Source organism: Thermobia domestica, chromosome 16, assembly GCF_964235325.1.
Source record: "Thermobia domestica chromosome 16, izTheDome1.hap1.1, whole genome shotgun sequence".
NCBI classification, from domain to species: domain Eukaryota; kingdom Metazoa; phylum Arthropoda; class Insecta; order Zygentoma; family Lepismatidae; genus Thermobia; species Thermobia domestica.
This window is the reverse complement of record NC_137469.1, coordinates 18,849,008-18,868,902: the sequence shown is the minus strand read 5'-3', so window position 1 is coordinate 18,868,902 and position 19,895 is coordinate 18,849,008. Positions and strand designations below refer to the sequence as shown.

Sequence of the window (19,895 nt, the reverse complement as noted above, 5' to 3'; positions counted from 1 at the left end):
AACTCCTGTTTCAAAACACGGCCTTCATATTGCTTTTTGTGTTACAACAGTGAATTAATAATATTACGTAAATTCTTTTGATGCTTATGACTGCTTGTTTTTTGCAATATTTAAATCACCCTTATTATTTACTTATATACATATTATATGTATGTATATCTTAAGATAGTACACTACCTATTTAGTTTGTGTTTTTTAGGTTTTCCATCCGATAATTTCTTCTTAATCAGCACGGTCCTAATCCTTCAACAGGCAAGTAGTTTGAATTGCAGAGTGCGCAATGTAGCCAGTTTAAACTATTTTCTTGCAACCAAGAGGAAAACAACAGCACACCTCGAGACCCACAGTTTGAGAAACGTTGCACTAGAATATTAATAAATAAAGAAAGGAAAGAAAGAAAAGCTTTTGAATCTAGAAGCTTGGATAGAAGAAGCGAGGAGGGGTTGCAGTAGAGCTTGATTCCAACAGTGTGTACTATTGGTATGACTTGTGCTACATAAATGTTCGTGTTGAAATATATTTATACTTCATATAACATTACATAAATCAAATAAGACCACAAAACTTCTGGCAATTAATTTGTAGAGCCAAGCTAAGCTCTCCTTTGAATGATATTTTAAAGGGGTTGGTGAAAGCGTACGGAAATTATTCATTTAAATCACTTACCTCTTCCGCTATTAGCTTCAGAAGGCCAGATAACAGAACTCCAGCTACTGGTGTCAAGCGAGTTTGGTTGGCTCTGTGAAAAAAAGAAGTTGAAAATGAAGTGATACCTGTGATTACACCAAATGGCATAATAGCTGTCTCTAGTGGAAGTTTGTAGTCAGACAACTACAGCACTGTACGCGTAATCTTTATTGAATTCGTACAGTAAATGACATATTCGTATTAAGAAAATTAAATTTCCAATTCACCACATTTTGTGCTTTCATTTCAATGGTCCGGAATAATAATAATAATAATCATATTTTAACAAAAAATTACTGTGCACTGTGCTCTGTTCGTGGTTTTAATGTCCATCTCTCAAGTTATATTTATTTGATGGTGTATATTCCTTTTTCTATACCATATTTCTCACATCGATTTGTATCTTTGTTACCTTACCAATGAAGACGGAACTAACTTGTTTTTCCGATGGATATGTTTGGAGAAATGAAATGAAATCTTTGAGTTTTTTACGTCCCACTGTTATGCCAGTTAGGCTAAAGGAGACAGTGATGATGAATAATGAATGAAATGGTGGAATGAAGAAAGTGGGAGGAAACGGGAGAACCCCGAGAAAACCCACGCACACGGTGTTTGTCCACCACAAAGTCCACTTGGCGGGGTCTGGGATCGAACCCGGGACCCCAAGCACCAGAGGTGAACGTTCTACCACTGAGCTACCGCGGTCCCCGGATATGTTTGGAGAATATTTAGTTTTCTCACAGGAGTATTTATTTGTAAGTAACCATTTCTTTTAAAATTTGAATCATCCTCTCATGCGCCTACATAATTCTAATAATAATATTTTATTTATTTACTGATGAAAGTGACTCCACAACCAAAGCATTGAATTGGTCACGTAAAAGAAAAAAAAATACATGAATAAAGAAGTCATGTTAAGTATATTATAAAAAAAAAATAAAATAAAATAAAATAATTAAAACACGCAAGGAGGAACACAAAGCAATAATCTATTTTTATAAAATGTCTAAATGTTACCAATACAATAGACTGAGTTTTGCACAGAATTGTCCGAGAAGGAATGAATATATATATATATATATAGTGGCGGATCCAAGGGAGGGCTATAGGGGCTATAGCCCCCCTCCCCCCTTGACGCTCACGTAAACACTGGATAAAATGGGCTTCAATCCTGCTTTACACTGGATAAAACGGCAAAATATGGTTTAGCTCCTCCCTTGATCATATTCTGGATCCGCCCCTCTATATATACTTACTTTGACATACTGATTTAAACAATAATTAATAGCAACACTTTCAATCCTCTGAAAAACTGACATTTATTTATTTTTATGATGATTTTATTTACTACATTTCACATCTTCAACTTGATTGTTTTCTTTGTATTCCCCATGCAGCTGAGGAAAGAATTTCCCTGATTACCAGAGGGACAACGTGCAATTGAGGAAAAAAAATTCCCTGACTACTAGACAATGCAACGTGCAGTTGAGGAACGAATTTACCTGATTACCAGAAGGTACAACGTGCAGTCGAGAAAAGAATATCCGTTATTAGCAGACGGTGCAACGTGCAGTTGAGGAAGAATTTCTCTGATTACCAAACGGTGCAAGGCGCAGTTGAGGGAAGTATTTCCCTGATTTCCATACGGTGCAACATGGAGTTGAGAACTTCTTTCGTCATGGAGTCTTAATCACTGGCTAAGTGATGGACTCACTTTGACAAACCAGGTATTCTAAGTTCTCATTTTTATGTTTGGCCTCTGAAAGTAGCACATGTCAGGTGGACATTTCAACCGCACCAACGCAATAAAATTGCCTTTACTGAAAATCAAATGAAATCTTTACGTCCCACGGTTATGCCGGTTAGGCTAAAGGAGACGGTGATGATGGGAGATGAGTGAAATAGTGGAATGAAGAAAGTAGGAGGAAACGGGAGAACCCCGAGAAAACCCACGAGCACAGTGTTTGTCCGCCACAAAGTCCACACGGCGCGAGCTGGAATCGAACCAAGGACCCCAAGCACCGGAGGTGAACGCTCTACCACTGAGCCACCGCGCCCCCATACTGAAAATCAAAGTGAACACACAAACCTACTGAAAAATGTAAAATAACTAATATAGAAGCTAAGACTTACCCGGATATGATATGAGATGCAAACTGTAAGGCCATTGTTTTCAGTCTAGAATTCGTGTTGGACCCATAAAGACAATCAAACACAACCTACAGAAAGAAAAAAAAAAATACAGAAATGACCAAAATATAAACTGCACTTTCTTTTTTAATGCAAAATGCAAAAGAAAATCACATTTTGCTCAACAACTTTTCTCATCTTCAACACAAAGGACATACACTTATTATTATAATAATATCTGGCCTCCTCATCGAACTCTTGGGTTGGGGGTGTGGATCGAAGTACTACATCTAGTCCCTTTTTTCAGTCATTTTTCTTCTGCAGTTTATTTTTTCTTTCTTACTAAATCCTCTCTACTCCACAACTTTCAACATCTTGCTTCTTCTCACCTCTTCTTTGAGTCTTCCTCTCGATCGTTTGCCTTTAAGTTCTTCCTCCAATGCTTGGCTTTATATCTTCCCTTGTTAGGTTCTTCTCGCATGACCATATCATTTCAATCTTATCTCGTTCATATTGTACAGTAAGATTTTCTCTTCCGCAGCTTTTCTTTTTGGGTTTTATTATTTTCTTCTTCCAGTCTTCCCTATCATACTTCTTAGAAGCCTTTTCTCTATTACTTGTATCTTGTTCTCTTGCTATCTTGTAGAACTATCCAGGTTTACCTTACGTTATATCTATTAGTATAGGGAGGTAGTAGTGGTTAAAATTCTCTTTATATATATATATATATATATATATATATATATGTATGTATGTATGTTTATATATATATATATATATGTATGTATGTATGTGTATATATATATATATGTATGTATGTATATATATATTGTACCGGTAATGTACTACATGCTTGTGTTTATAAACATTGCACGTACTCCCGCTTGTAATCAACAACCATATGTATTTTGCGATGGAATATTACACCTCACGTTGGATTACTACCAGTACCACTTACAATCACATGACCACAAGGGAGCAGCAACGCCATCGCCACCTGGAACACCTATATAATGAACAGGATTCAACGGACAGTCATCAGTCTGCGATTGGTCTCTCCTCCTCTAACTTGCCTGGAGCTCTAGGAGAAACCCAACCTCAAAGCCTCTAGTCTGCTACGGGACCCTAGGCTTCCCTTCTACCCGCTTTAACTTGCTCGGAGCTCTGTCGGGATCCCAACCTCAGCTGCTTAGCCTGCTTCGGGACTATGTGACTCTTAACTTCCTCACTGTTTGCTTCGGAGCATTGGAGTTTCCTACACCACTCTACTTCGCTTGCCCGGAGTTCTGTATAGATCCCGCCTCAAAGATGCAAGATCTCAGGCTACCTGTTTTCTACCTCGCACTAGAGAAAGTTATATTGTATATTTCTGTAGATACTGTTGTACTTTATTAGAAGATTTTTGTAATAAAAACTGGTAGTAGGAGTCGATTCCGGACTCTGATTTCTAGGCTCCATCATAGAATTTCTTACTTGCTGTTGAACTTCTTTACCTGTAGAATTCTTATTTCTTCTATGATTTCTTCCTCTCGAGTCTTCGCTGAAGCAATTGCTTATGACTAGAAAGAAGCTTCCATTAGTGACCTTAACAAATACGTGACTGCGTTTGGTTATGGGTTCTCTATACTACTCCACCCACAGATAACTGTCGTTTCGTGAGAGAACTTTTGTGTCATTCAAATGTAATTGTTCCAGATAGTGTTACATGTGCCCGGGAACACACTGTAGCAAGTTGTAGGTTTCAGAGGCAGATTTTTCCAAATATCACTATACGAGCATGGCAGCGCTCCGCTCCGCTAAAACAAAACCGAGTTACTGCAAATTGTGCCGCACTGTTAAAACTCCATTCCTCCACTGTTCGCCGGAGTACGATGAAACTTTAAACAGTCACTTGACAGAATTTTCCCCCGCGGTGCAGTTATCGTTCATATGATAGATCGCTCTGTTTGGTTCCAACACATTCAATCCGGGAATATACAGATTGTACTATCCTTTTTATATTCCTACTTCCTGAAATACTTTCCGATATTTCGGACACTTTGACAAATATTCATTTTCAAGGACCATAGAGGTATACATCTTATTTTGCAGTAAGATCTTTAATTGGTTATAAGTTCAATTTTAGTGGATAGTTTTAGCTTATATACCAAGTACGAATTTTGTTGTAAATACATCATATTATTACAATTTATATAATATTATAAATTTAATTCTTTATTATGACGAATTTTCTTCATACAAGTTTTGGTACTTTATGAAAAATAAAAACTAAAAAAATACAAAATCACTAATATATATGACAATACGATGTGGCAACACTGAACTTCCATGAGTTCTATAGTTGTTGCTTGGTGGATATAGAAGGAGACAACTTCAAGAGAAGTTTCAGGCAGATATTAATATTATCGTATACTTTCAAGCTAAAAATAAATAAGTTTAGATTTGGGTGAAAGTTCAAGTGTTAAGTGCTCTTTTTACTCTAAGACAGTTATGGGGAAAGATATAGGATTGTAAGACCCCCGCATAATAATTAGTTTTTCAAAATACGTTACTTCTATATAAATTAAAAAATGAAATGAAATGAAATGAATCGTTGAGTTTTACGTGCAACGGTTATGCCATATGAGCTAAAGGCGACGGCAAGGATGAGAAAGGAATAAAATGGTGGAATGAATTACGTTGGAGAAAACGGGAGAACCACGAGAAATACCACGCACACGATGTTTGTTCACCACAAAGCTCACTTTACGCGATTTGGGTTCGAACCAGGGATCCCACGCACCAAAGGTGAACGTTCTACCACTGAGCCACCGCGGCCCTACTTATATAAAGTAAAAAGTTCCACTGATGTTGAAGTTATAAGCATGTGTGGATCTCACTAAAGTAACCAAAATATCGGAAATTATTTCAGCTGCTACGAATACATAAGGTTAGTACAATTTTTACCTTATAATATGTATTCCATACATCCTATCAGTCAATCCGGGAACTCTATTACCACTCTATATATATATATATATATATATATATATATATATATCTTGGTGTGGAAAACTGCAGATTTAGAAAAAGGTAAGAATGGTCAGAGTAACAAATTTCAATGTATATTACCAAAGGCGCAAATCTGTCTTCAACATTGGGGGGGACGGGTAAGATGGTCCCGTATATATATATATATATATATATATATATATATATAAGCGATGTTCAAAATATTTATGAAGTTGAAAAACAATGCTGAGAAGGATCAGGGGAGCAGAATTGTCTTCAGTGACGAATTTAGGAGGCTATCGGGCTCATTCTCCCCTCGAAATAATTTGTTAGTTTTACGTATTCCACGTACAACAATAATCCTTCTTACCATTTCTAAGAATGTCATTGACTTTCCATTTTCTTATGCTTTTTGTTTAGAAATAATACTGTATTTGTCAAATTTCATTCCATGTAAGAAATGCGTCCTTAATTGTTCTTTCTGTCATCCTTTCTATTTTTCTGTTTCTTTTTCTTGACGTTACTACTTTCATTTCGCCTATCATACTTTATCGACCGTTGTCAGTTGTGATTCAAGTTGGCCGTCATCAGTAACACCAAAACTAAGAGGAGTTGATAAGCGAAACTAGTGTTCCACACCAACATGCGCGGATATCAACATGACAGGACTTTAGTTATTATAACAAAGGAACAATTATATCGTTTAGTTATTTTTAAAAGAAGGAAATGTTTGAATTAAAGAAAATCAAAACGGGGGAATAATTAGCCCGGGAAATTAGGACGGCCAAGAGGATGCTTTCTTTTTCTTGTATGAATAGAATAAAGCGTTAGATTCACTTTTAAATTTTTGTGTCATATCATATAGGATTTATCGATCTGTAATTCTTGTCATTATAACTTCAATTTATGCATAAATTAAAATATATTTAATTCTCAAACTCAGGTGGGCAATTGCCCACTTCCTTCCTTGTATTGGGCATAGATCTCAAAAGAAAATCCTAAATACGCCATTGGTTGTCTTCAACATTGGAAGGTGGGCAGATTTGAGGCTTATTCTAGATAAGGGAGATGAAACTCATATTACGGTAGATGAATCTGATCAACTGTTGTAGAGTATATTATATATTAGGTGATGTAGATGAAGTAGTAGTACATATCAGTATTACAAATCACTGCCGTGAAAACATTCTGAAATCTGAATACATGCATATTTATAATTGGTATGTTTCTAATTAGGCATCCACAAAGATCCACGTTAAAATTGTTAGGCATTCGATGTCGTGGATCGTCAAATCAGTAAGGCATTCGATGTCGTGGATCATGATGTTCTAATGGCGAAATTAACAAGCCTAAACTTTTCAAAGTCGGCAATAGAATATATTGTATCGTATTTATGTAACCGGAAACAATCTATTCTATACAAGGGGCATGTCACCGAAAAGTTTGTTACTCTGTCTGGGGTTCCTCAAGGATCTCATCTGGGTCCTCTGCTATTTCTCCTACTTATTAATGAAATTCCACTTTTTATTGAAAACTCTGAGATTCTCCTATTCGCTGATGATCTCAAATTATATTCTAGAATTAATTCAACTGAAGACTGCACACAACTACAACAAGACCTACAGCGAGTCCAAACATGGTGCGATGACAACAAATTAGTAATAAATGTATCCAAGTGTAAATCTCTGTCTTTTACGAGAAAAAGAAATCCTATCACTTTTGACTATACACTGAAAAAAACTAAATTGTCTAAACCAAGTACTGTCAAAGATTTAGGCGTTATTTTTGATCCTGAACTAAATTTTAATCAACACATAGATATGATAACAAACAGCGCATATAGAAACTTAGGTTTAATTTACAGAATAGGGCAAGATTTCTCCAGTGAGACAACGTTTAAAACACTTTATTTTACATATGTTAGATCAAAATTAGAATATTGTTCTACAATATGGACCCCCAATAATAAAAAATACTCTCAAGAAATAGAAAACATCCAAACAAAATTCTTGAAAATGCTTACATACAAAAAAACTAATTATTATCCCAAATATATTTCCTACAATGATCTAGTAAACAACTTTAATTTTGAAACTCTAGAGAAAAGAAGATGGATGTTGGACTTGTTATTCTTATACAAGTTATTAAACAATAAGATTGACTGTATGGAGTTGGTCTCGAAAATATCATTACGGATTCCCACTTGCAAAACCAGAGTAGAAAATACAGGGACATTTTATTGTGCAAAAGCCAGGAGCAATATATTATATAAATCCCCTATGTGGAGGCTGTGTAAATTATACAATGATATTGTAAATAAGCTTGATAAAGTGGATGTATTTAGTCTTTCACAAAACAGGTTCAGATCATATGTGAAACAAGAAATTTTTTGTAGTAATAGTTAAGAAATTTATATATGTAACGTTTGCTGTATGTACACAACACTGTAATTGGGTATTAAACCTGTTGTGTTGTATATTAAATAAATAAATAAAAAAAAATAAAAAAAAAATGTATAGTAATATAATAATATAAATGACGACTTCCCCAAAACTATGAAGAAAGAATATCAATTATGTGTGACGCAACAATACTCTTTGAGCAAAATGATTATAATCTCAATAACATTACAGGAATCGTTTCAGAAATCTGACGCATGTCATACTCTTTACTTAACAGATGTAACCTTAAGATTAGAGAGAAAAATATTCCAGCAATTGAATTCTTTTCTTTGCTTACGAAACATCCTCTCTCAAAAGAAAAACTGGGACACGCGGAAATAATACGTAGGAACAAACCATGGTTCGAACTAGCAGAGAAGAGAAAACAGGCAAAATTACGTTGGCTACAAAATCCGAATGAAGTAACTACACAAAATTTCGTAGACATCAGGCGAGGAACTTCCAAAACTTTTAGAACAAAAAAACGCGATATTTTGAAAGCTAAAATTTAGGAACTTGAAGATAGTAAAAATAAAAACATTCGGGACATGTATAAAGGGGTCAACGAATTTAAGAAAGGCTATCAACCTCGTTCTTATATATGAAAGAAAGCTGATGGAACAGTTCTCACTGATACAGATAGCATTTTAAATAGATGGAAAGATTTCTTTGACGATTTGCTTAACACGCAGCCAAAAACTAATGTGCGTGGAGAAAGAAAGATACACACGGCAGAATCATATATTCCAGAACCCAATCGAATAGAAGTAAAACTCGCTATAAAGAAATTAAAGAAACACAAATCTCGGGTGCAAACGAAATTCCGGCTGAGTTAATTTTAGCTGGAGGCAAAAAATTGTGGAACAAGATACACAAACTCATTCTCCTTATCTACAACAAGGAAGAATTGCCACAAGAGTGGGAAGAATCAATCATTGTTCCAATTCACAAGAAAGGCGACAAAACTGACTGTAATAATTATCGAGGCATCTCTCTTCTGTTAACATCCTATAAAATCCTTTCAAACATTCTATTAGCAAGAATGAGCCCATACGCAGATGAAATGTTTGGAGATTATCAGTGTGGATTTAGACGAAATCGATCAACTATCGACCAAATATTTACCATTCGCCAAATACTCGAAAATAAGCGGGAATACAGTAGTCCGGTACATCAACTATTTATTGATTTTAGAAAGGCTTATAACTCGGTTAGGAGAGAAACATTGTACAAAGTTCTTACAGAATTTGGAATACCGAAAAAGCTAATTAGATTAATTAAGGCATGTTTAAATGAATCCCAAAGTAAAGTCCGGGTAGGAAAAGTTTTGGCCACGAGCTTTCACGTTAAGAATGGCCTGAAACAAGAAGATGCGTTGTCGTCATTATTATTCAACTTTGTCCTGGAATACGCTATAAGGAAGATGAAGGATAGCAACCAGGGCCTAGAGCTGAACGGTGTTCACCAGGTTATGCGTACGCTGATTATGTAAGTTTAGTAGGGGTTGATATGAGAAAAATAGAAAGAAATGCAGAGGTCTTATTAGACACGCTTGCATGGACATGAGTTTAGAGAAAACTAAATACATGGAAGTGCGTCGGGACCGTAATACGGCAAATTATGTATATGTTAAAATATTAAATAATACTTTTTATTAGTATTTTAAATATTAGTATTATTATATTAGTATTATTTTTATTAGTATTATTTATTTTAAATAGTACTTTCAAACATCTAGGATCAATATTAACAGACGAAAATCATATTCACGAAGAAATTAAATGTCGACTAAAAACAGGGAATTCGTGTTATTATTCAGTTCAAAACCTCTTGTCGTCGCGAATTCTGTCGAGGGATTTGAAGCTTAAAATGTATAAAACGATAATCATACGCTTACTGAGTACAGAGCATAGACTGAAAGTATTTGAGAACAAGATCCCGAGAGAAATATTCGGACCAAGAGGAACGGGAATGGGGAATGGTGGAAACTTCATAACGACGAACTACGTAAATTATATGGCTTACCAAACATTGTTAAGGTCATCAAGTCTAGGAGGCTTAGGTGGGCAGGACATGTAGCCAGGATGGAAGAAAGTAGGAACGCTTTCAAAGTGTTAGCGGTAAGACCAATCGGAAAACGACTATTAAGAAGACCTAGGCGCAGATGGGAAGACAATATTAAGATGAATCTCGCAGAGATAGGAATACAAAGTAGAAACTGGATCCAGTTGGCTAAGAATAGAAGTCAGTGGAGAGCTTTTGTGAACGCGGCATTGAACCTCCGAGTTCCATAGGCTATAGAGTTTGTTAGCTTACGAAGCATGAGTAGATGCCTAGGCTGATACTACAAATAGATTAAATGCGCATTTACTGAAAAGATGGGTTCTACTGACATTGGATAGTCTATATACTCTTCGTGTGCTAGGGCCTAGGGGAGAGGAGGAGATAAGATTTCATGAGGTTACGTCACGCACAGTCGCACGCCTTCATTTTCATTATAAATGGAAAAGCCAAGAGAAACAAATTTCATCTAACTTTCCTTTGTGGCAGTCGGACACAACTCATCACAGTTATCTGCAAAATGCACTTTTCAAATCGGATTATTGGGAGAGCCTCTAGTTCCAATGTTGGGGGGGACATGTCTCCCCATTTCCCCGGAATTTGTGCCCGTACCTACAGCTGAGACAACTTTCCAGCATGAGGAGAGGGGCATATCCTCCTCTGGCATTTATTGCAATTTGTGCCCAAATAGCGGAAGTGGAATTAATACATATTGATGAGACTACTAAACTCACTACAGCACGAAGTTCAGTTTGAAATACTACAGAATACGATTCTTTTTTTAAAAAAATGGAAAAGCCCAGAGAAATCAATTTCATCTTACATTCCTTTGGGGCAGTCGGACACAAATCCGAAAAAGCGCTTTTTAAATCAGATTATTGGGGGGGACAGTCCCCCCCAGGTCCAACATTGGGGGGGACATGTCCCCCTCGTCCCCCCCGGGATTTGCGCCAGTGTATATTACAGTATGATTATAGAAAAATAAATATTTCAGTTAATAACTATGATTATATGTAAGAACAAATTATTCAAAATAAACATAAACAAACAAACAAACAAACCTAACTGTAATAAGAAACAAGCAAAAAGGTCAATACTCATCGCAGAAACAGCAAAGTTTTCTTCTACACGTAAGAAGCACTTTCGGAAGAACCTTTGTCCATAATCAGCTTTCTTAAAATTCAAAAAAGATTTAAAAACATAAAGGAGAATGTGAACAGACGTGTTATACATTTCTTAACCCTTTTAACCATTTTTTGCCTTTCCACATTCTTCTTCAGTTTTAAAATCTTTTTTGAATTTCAAGTAAGCTGATGATGGAAGAAGGTTCATCCAAAAGCGCTTCTTACATGCAGAAGAAAACTCCGCTGTTTTTGCGGTGAGTATTAGCCCTTTTGCTTGTTTCTTATTAAATATTATCACCGCTCGCAATATTGTAATAAACCTAACTGTGTTCACCTTTCTTTGATGTTTAATTTTAGAACGACTGATTACGTTAAGGTATAAGCCATCTTTATTTATTAGACCTTTTGTAATGACTAAAATTTCCTACTACTAACACCCCATTGTCTTCTTCGCAGCATTTAATAATCCATTCTTATTAATTGTTTTACAGAATAAACTACAATGCAGGTGAAACACAACTAAGTTTGTTTCTTTAAAAACTACTAGCACGTAAGAATCTTAGAAATGAAGATTTAAGAGTTTCTTGAAAGTTGCCTTAGTTTGCAACGAATTATAAAAATGACTTAAAACATACTATTGGACGTACATTTAACATTTAAAAACTAACCTGTAAACGTTCTAAAAATAAGATGCTTACAGGTTAGTTTTTAAACATTAAATATGTTCAATAATATCCTTATGTTGATTTCTATTAATTAATATTATTACATTTTTGACAAAGTCAATAATAGTACTGAATTAAAGTAATTTACCTCCATATTCTTTATCCGCAAGCAAGTCACGTTGATAAAATATAGTTCGTGGATGTTTCCGAAAACAAGATTTTCCTTTCTCCCACGTCTAAGACTGCCACGTTCTTAGCCATATTACATATAGTACTTCAGGGTGTCTACTAAAATTCTAAAATGAAATTTCGTGACCTTTTCTTTACCAAACCATAAAATTTAGTAACATTTTGAAGAGCGAATTTGGGTGCGAATTGGGCCAAATTTTCATGCATGCAATAAAAGCGTGCTTTTCTTGCCATTTGGTAGCGTCTAAAGCCGAAAATAGACATTTTTGGTGGTGAATTTTGACGTTTTATAGAATAGTTTTCCAGTCTATACCACATTTCTCCAGATAAAAAAAAATTCGTGACCTAAAAGCTAAATTTCGTGACTTTTTCTTGACTCTCATGACCCGTTTTCTGATTTCATGACTTTCGTGACCGATAGACACCCTGTACTTCAAAGTTAATGAACGTTAGAAACACATATTTAAATTTAATTTAATTTGGTTTGAAGTTTAATCCTTTTGGGATTTTTGGTACGAATTTGTGCCATGAAGTAGTTTTGTGTTTAAATGCTAATTAAGCTCATATAACACGTACTAAATCCGTTTTTTTATTGGTCAAGTCAAGCATAAATCAAAGAACACCCTAGATACGATGGTCCGGATGGCCAACTTGGCGGCGCCACGTGGGGCGGAGGGGCATGATTTCTTTTTTTAAGGCAAATTTTACAAATTCTTCCCGCCCTTAGTTTTCAAGATATCAGATTGAAATTTTGCATACGGATTGTATGCACCTTTGAGTATTTCTCAGTTTTCAGACCCCTACGTGAACCTGGCCCCGGCCAGAGGGGGTGATTTTTTTTTTTTTTAAAGAAAAATCCAGTTTTTTCCCGGATTTCCCGGTTCAGGTGTATAATACAAACATGCGAGTGGTGCTGTTGGAAAGGACGCGTTACACTGAAGGCAATTACGTTTGAACCATGATCCTAGGCCAAATAGTAATGTTGTAGGAATATTTTAGTGTATATATATATATATATATATATATATATATATATATATATATATATATATATATATATATATATATATATATATATATATATCTGGGTCACCTTCAGATTTTAGAAATTTTCTCTGCCCCTTGTTTTCAAGATATCAGATTGAAATTTTGCACACGCATTGTGTACATAACTACATATTTTACAAGGGATTTTCAGATTCCTACGTGAATCCACGCCCGAGCCAGAGGGGTGCAAAAATTTTCGAAAACTTCCCGATTTTCCCGTTTCTTGTGTATAATACAGACAAGCGAGTGGTATCGTTGGAAAGGATACTCTATTCTCAAAAATACAAGATATGAGCCATGATCCTACGATTAATAATAAGGAAGCAGTTGAGTGAAAGTCTAAAATTTAGCTCAAAAAATTGAACTCCTAAAAGGGTTAATTCTAATTCAAACAAGTGTTCCTTACTTTGATTAAGTAATTGTATACAATGGCTGCAAATACAAGCAACTATGTGTAACTGAAAGACAACAGGCTAAGATACAGACGCCTAGTTTGTTAGCAAAACTGTGTTATTTACCGAAATATCCACAAACTATATTTTATCTCTGTGACCTGAAGGAACAGGGAGTAAGGAAGTTTAATTTAAGGAGGAGTAAGTGTTCATTAAGTAATTAAATTAAGTAGTACTAAATACCTGAATACAAGCAGGAAACTGCAGAGCAGGTCCTCTAGCTTTACATAAATAAGGTAGGATTTTCAATCTGATTCTTGTACTTGCTGGCGAACGACGTAATTCTTGTTTTACTTGTGGCCGGTCTTTTAGCACTTGAGTCCCAAGAAACAGAGAAAACAAGCGGGACGTAAGAGATGTATTGTTCCAGTCAAGGCCCCTGAAAGAATAAAAGAACACAGCGTTTTTAAGTTTCTTCTTAAGAAAAACGCTGGCAACAACCGATTTTGCCAATATACAATCTTTACTATACATAAAGCTACTCGTACTATAAAATTATCATTATAATTTAGTTATATTATAATAACTTTATTTTGTAATACTCTAGGGCTACCACCGGTAGCCACAAATTACGCCACTGAAATATTCTATGTATTAGATCACGTAGACTATAACGCAACTTACATCTTCAGTGATTGGACATATCCACTGAGAATTTTTGAGTGAACGGTTCATTTTAGTGCAGGCAGGCTCGGATTAGCGTCTAGGCTCAGTAGGCTGAAGGCTGGGACGGTATGCACGTTATTTTGAGATAATGGAACATTTCATATGTGAACAACACCAATCATTTAGTCGCTTTCAAGCACAAAGAAGAAATAATAAATATTATGTTCTTCAACACTTTTTAAATCTTTTATTTCTCTTCCAATTTTCATTTAAAGATGTTCTTTGACGAACTGAAGCCAAGTCTCATCAATGGGTGAACAGTTGTCTTCGCATCTGATGCATACTAGAATTACTTTAGGATTTAGGAATTAGATTTCTGGGCTTTCTACATCTATGGCCACTTTAGCCCGTCACGTATGAGAGATGACGTCCCACGGTGTTCACATTATCCGAGGAAAGGGAAGAAAGAAAGGAAGCGGTCTGGGATCTATATGTTTGATACCATCCCGGGATTTTCCTGATGTGAATGAAAAAAAAAAAAAAAAAACGAAAATCTCACTCAGGATGGCTGGTCTGAAAAAGCTCTTACTTTTTCGACCGACCAGGTGTCTCCACCGAGAATTGAATCCCGGACCATATTGGAATTACTGTTAACCGTCGACTTACGACCTGTTGTTAAAGTTTGGTTTGGTGGTATTATTATTAACGACCAGTAATAATAATAATAAATTATAATGATAACATAAAAATAAAAAGAAATACATCACTACTGTAGAAATGCCGTTACTACGATTATAGGAATACAATCGATCATACGAATAGGACGAAAAAATGTAACCGCGCCGATGAACATCAATTAATTTGTTTTATTTGTAAGAGTTTGCATGACCAAATGTACGAATTTTGCTAAAGTATAACCGCACCCTAGACAGTTGGCTGACGATTGATCAAAATGGTATTTTATACTGTACTGCAGTATAGTATAGGGTATCATCTGGCTAACTTACGACCGGGCAGTCGTAACCGAAATCGGATATAAGTCGGCGACTAATTGTATTATGAAATGGCTTACATTGTAAATTTTTAGAAATTTCTAGATTTACGGTTCTACGATTACGCTTTTTGGATTAAAGGAAGTATATGATTAATGAAAGTGAATAATAATGATATAATTGATAGAATTAGAATGTGGGACAACCCACGAAAATCCACAAACACAATATTATCTACTACAAATTCATAAGATATGTGATCGAACCAGACACCCCTAGCACCAAACGTGGGCTTACATAGTGTCACCAAAACTTTGCGTTCTGACAATTTTAAACAGGAAAGAACCTAAAACTTCACAATGGATAAGAAAATGGAAAATGTAATTATGTACAGAGAAAATGTAACTTAACTCAGCTACAGCGTGATTTGGAAAAAAAGAAAAAGGAAAAAATGCAGTTGAAACAATTAAAACATTACTCCCAAAAGTATGATGCATCCATTAACCTTGTTCATAACAAGAACAGCTGTTTGTTCACTCGTTTAACATCTTAACATATCGATTATTTCTGAAAGAGCGTTTAAATTTTCATCTAATTTTTTATTGCTAAATTCTAACAAGCACTGAGGGACAAATCTAATGTCAACAATGAAATTATTTTTAATGAAAACAGCAATGATATACAGCCCTAAAATCTTCCTTCAATAAAGCCTCGAGTATACTCGTAAGAAACGAAGGCAAATGATCATTTTCGAGCTTTTAAACTTTGTACAATTCAACAGTGATGATGCCCGAATATACTCGAAGTTTTATTTTTATTTATTTTTTTGGTAAAAATTTAAAGCTCGTATATACTCGAGCTTTTATGTTAAGAGGTTAAGGCATAAAAACAATAAAGGTTTTTAAAACGCAGGTCTAGTTAGAAATTTACCATTCAATTCTGATTTTTATTTATTTATTTATTATAAAGTCTTATTGTTACTATTTTTCCCTAGTCGCGATGTGCTGAACACCTACCTTCAACTTAGAATAGCCTAAAATTAAAAATACAAATCACTGAGCAAAGCAACGTTTATTTTAAAACATAATAACTGTGTAACAGTTTCGCCAACTGACTGAACATGTTGACTTTATGTTTAGTCAGTTGGCGAAACTGTTACACAGTTATCATTGTTTTAAAATTGCCATGTCCAACAGCCGGTCCCCGGCGCCGATTTCGGCTCACTGAACTCTTTTATCCGATCCACTGAACTGTTTTTAAAATAAACGCTGCCTTGTTCACTGATTTGTATTTCTAATTTAAGTTATTTAAGATAACAAAGCTAATATGAATCAGTTATTTAAGATAACAAAGCTAATATGAACCAGTCATTTAAGATAACAAAGCTAATATGAACCAGTTATTTAAGATAACAAATCTAATATGAATCAGTTATTTAAGATAACAAAGCTAATATGAACCAGTTATTTAAGATAACAAAGCTAATATGAACCAGTTATTTAAGATAACAAAGCTAATATGAACCAGTTATTTAAGATAACAAAGCTAATATGAGCCAGTTATTTACGATAACAAAGCTAATATGAACCAGTTATTTAAGATAACAAAGCTAATATGAACCAGTTATTTAAGATAACAAAGCTAATATTAACCAGTTATTAGGATACCCGGCTGTCGATTAGAATTCGCGTTATGGAATTTAGTTTAAGTTACCTCCAAATAAGCAATTCTAATACAAACCCCGTTATCTTCTTTAGCTCTAGATCTGCAGCGTTGGCAACATTGAATCTTGTATCGGCCGCTGCCACAACCAGATGAGGAAGAATGTCACTCTCCGGAAGAACTCCAGATGACAAAAACTTTACTATGCCAACCTTTGTCTGCAATGGATTAAACAAATAAATAAATAAATAATCATATTGATTTTTTAATGCGTCTACGAATTACAACGTAAGCTGCTTATAAAGCAATCTTATCAATAAACACAAAAGGTACTTCACTCACCTTGCTCTTCATCCTGTATAACTTTCAACGTTTTTTGTCTGCTGTTACTACATGTATTGTCAAGACATCCGTAAGAAAAGGTTTTAGTGGGGATAAGAACTATATGAATGTATCACTCAAGCAACTCTGCCGGTTGGGTGAAAACGAGGGAGGCAAGATGGCTCAGTGGCAGAGAGCTTACCTCTGGTGCGTGGGATTCCTGATTCGATCCCCGCCCAAGTAAGTTTGTGGTGAATACCATTATGTCTGTAAGTTTTCCCCAGAGTACTCCTATTTCCTTCCACATTCTCCTACTACCAATTTTTCCATTATTATTCACTTGGCTTATTCATCCATCTTCCTTAGCTTAAAGGGCATAATTGTGGGACGTAAAACTGAAAGATTTCATTTTATTTTTCCGGTGACAAGGAAAGTGCAATGTTACAACAGTTGTACTTTTGGTTGGGCCAATTTTCTGTGGTCTTCTTTTCGCTTTTTCTATATTTTCCGACGATGCATCATCAGTTTATGATAAAATGTTAAAAAAGCCTCCATCACAAACAAGAAGTGTTTTAATAAGGAAAAACAAGAACAGCTGATCGATTTCTTGTGATGAAGCAAACCAACAAATCTTTAAGTACAGAGAAATACTGTCTATTGAGTCATAATTTTCTATGTTAAGGCCCCTACTGTAGATAAAAATTGTGCAAAAGTGATTTTTTTTTTAAATCATTTTGCGGATTATCCGTGGAATTCGCTTATTCGTCGTTGCCATTGCAAAGCAATTCCGCACATAGTTAACTGTATACACCGATATATAATTAGCATTTATTTTCATATAATACGTTTCCTTACTTTGCTTATCTTTCATCAATTTATACCTCTCTTTCTATGAATTATGATTTTTTAAAAATCATTTCTCCTTTACCAATGTCATGCTTTCAGTCGTTATCGCTGTGTTTAGCACACTGAGCACGTTCTTTCAGTCTAGTGAACGTATTGCTTTCCGTTAGGCCTATATACACGTCTTGAACTATACATGAGACTTTATAAAATTGTGCAAAATCAAGAGGTTAGTGAAGAAACATTTATACCAGTGAAGTTTTCTTAATGTTGTTACTAATAGGTGCTATACGATTGAAATTATTAAAATTAAATATTTGTCTTGCACCCATCCAGTCTTCATATGTTTAGAATTTTAATTTAAACAATATTTCGGTCATGATTTCGCACTGTGCTATGTGTAAGCACAATATCACTAATGATTCATGTTGTTATCTCTGTTTAGCTCCTTGTCTTCTAAAAGAGAAATATCCCTAAATATATATATATATATATATATATATATATATATATATATATATATATATATATATAAAGAAAACCTTCGCTTGTGTCAGTTTTACACTGAAAAATCACTTGAGGTAATAGACCAATTATGGGCCTGAGCCTGCTCCAACGCCATCCGTTAGCGACCAGCTGAATTACTTCCAGCCTACTAGCGACGAGCACTTGGTCTGCGACCTCCCTAACAGGAATATCAGGAGCTTTCTAGGCCTAGTGACCTTCACGTCTTTTATTCGCGTGAGTCCCCAGTTTGCCTCACGACGCTAGATGGACGCCGAAAATTGGGGAAGCACCGGCCGGAAATCGAACCCGGGACTACGCTCTAACCACTTAGACTACGGTGTTCTCCAGTTCTCCGATTTATTTAACTGATCACGTCTATGGAATTACAGTTGTTTCCCGTGGACTATTTTTGTAATAAATTCAATGTTAAATTCTATTTTATCGGGACGGTTAATTCCTTATTCTAATGAAAACATCTTTCATTTGCTATGAAAACTTTTCAGTGATTACTATAATTACACTTAATCGTTTGTCACTTTTATTATTTGGATTTTTCCTTATTGTGTGCTTGATCATTAGTAGCACTACACTAATTATTTAATTTTTTATGTGGATTATCTTTCCAGTACTCATCTCCACGAACGGAGAATTTAATGGAAAGTGACTGAATTTATTACAAAGTTACAAAAGCCGCCACTATATAAAAAGACAATAAGACCCCCAAAATCTTTTGATGGTAAAAAAAAAAAAAAAAAAAAAAAAACAACAACTTTAAGTGTTACGTCCCACGGTTATGCCGGCTAGGCTAAAGGAGGCGGTGATGATGAAAAATGAATGAAATGGTGGAATGAACAGTGTGATAGGAAACGGGAGAACCACGACAAAACTCACGCACACGATGTTTATCCACCACAAAACTCACTTCGCGCGAGCTAGGATCGAACCAAGGACTCCATGCACTAAAGGTGAACAGTCTATCACTGAGCCACCGCGGCCCAAAATCTTTTGGTTTAGCGTCTTATGGCTACGCCTATAATGTAAATGAAAAAGGAGATAACGCAAGTGAACATGTTGAAGAAGAATTGGTGAAATGGAGATAGTAGAAGCAAACGATATATTCTAAGTAGAAACATGGACTCTTTACTCTAGAGATGACATCTCTGTGATCCCTTCAATT

General features: G+C 35.2%; 1 protein-coding gene across 1 annotated transcript in view; it reads right to left on the bottom strand.

The window, feature by feature from the left end:
- LOC145672940 (proteasome adapter and scaffold protein ECM29) overlaps nucleotides 1-19,895 on the bottom strand; it is a gene marked incomplete in the record, with an annotated part of 148,951 nt that overhangs the window by 108,058 nt on the left and 20,998 nt on the right. Inside the window, 4 exon segments of the mRNA XM_081742170.1 lie at nucleotides 667-739; nucleotides 2,821-2,906; nucleotides 13,971-14,166; nucleotides 17,126-17,265. Coding sequence (XP_081598296.1) covers nucleotides 667-739; nucleotides 2,821-2,906; nucleotides 13,971-14,166; nucleotides 17,126-17,265 — 495 coding nt within the window.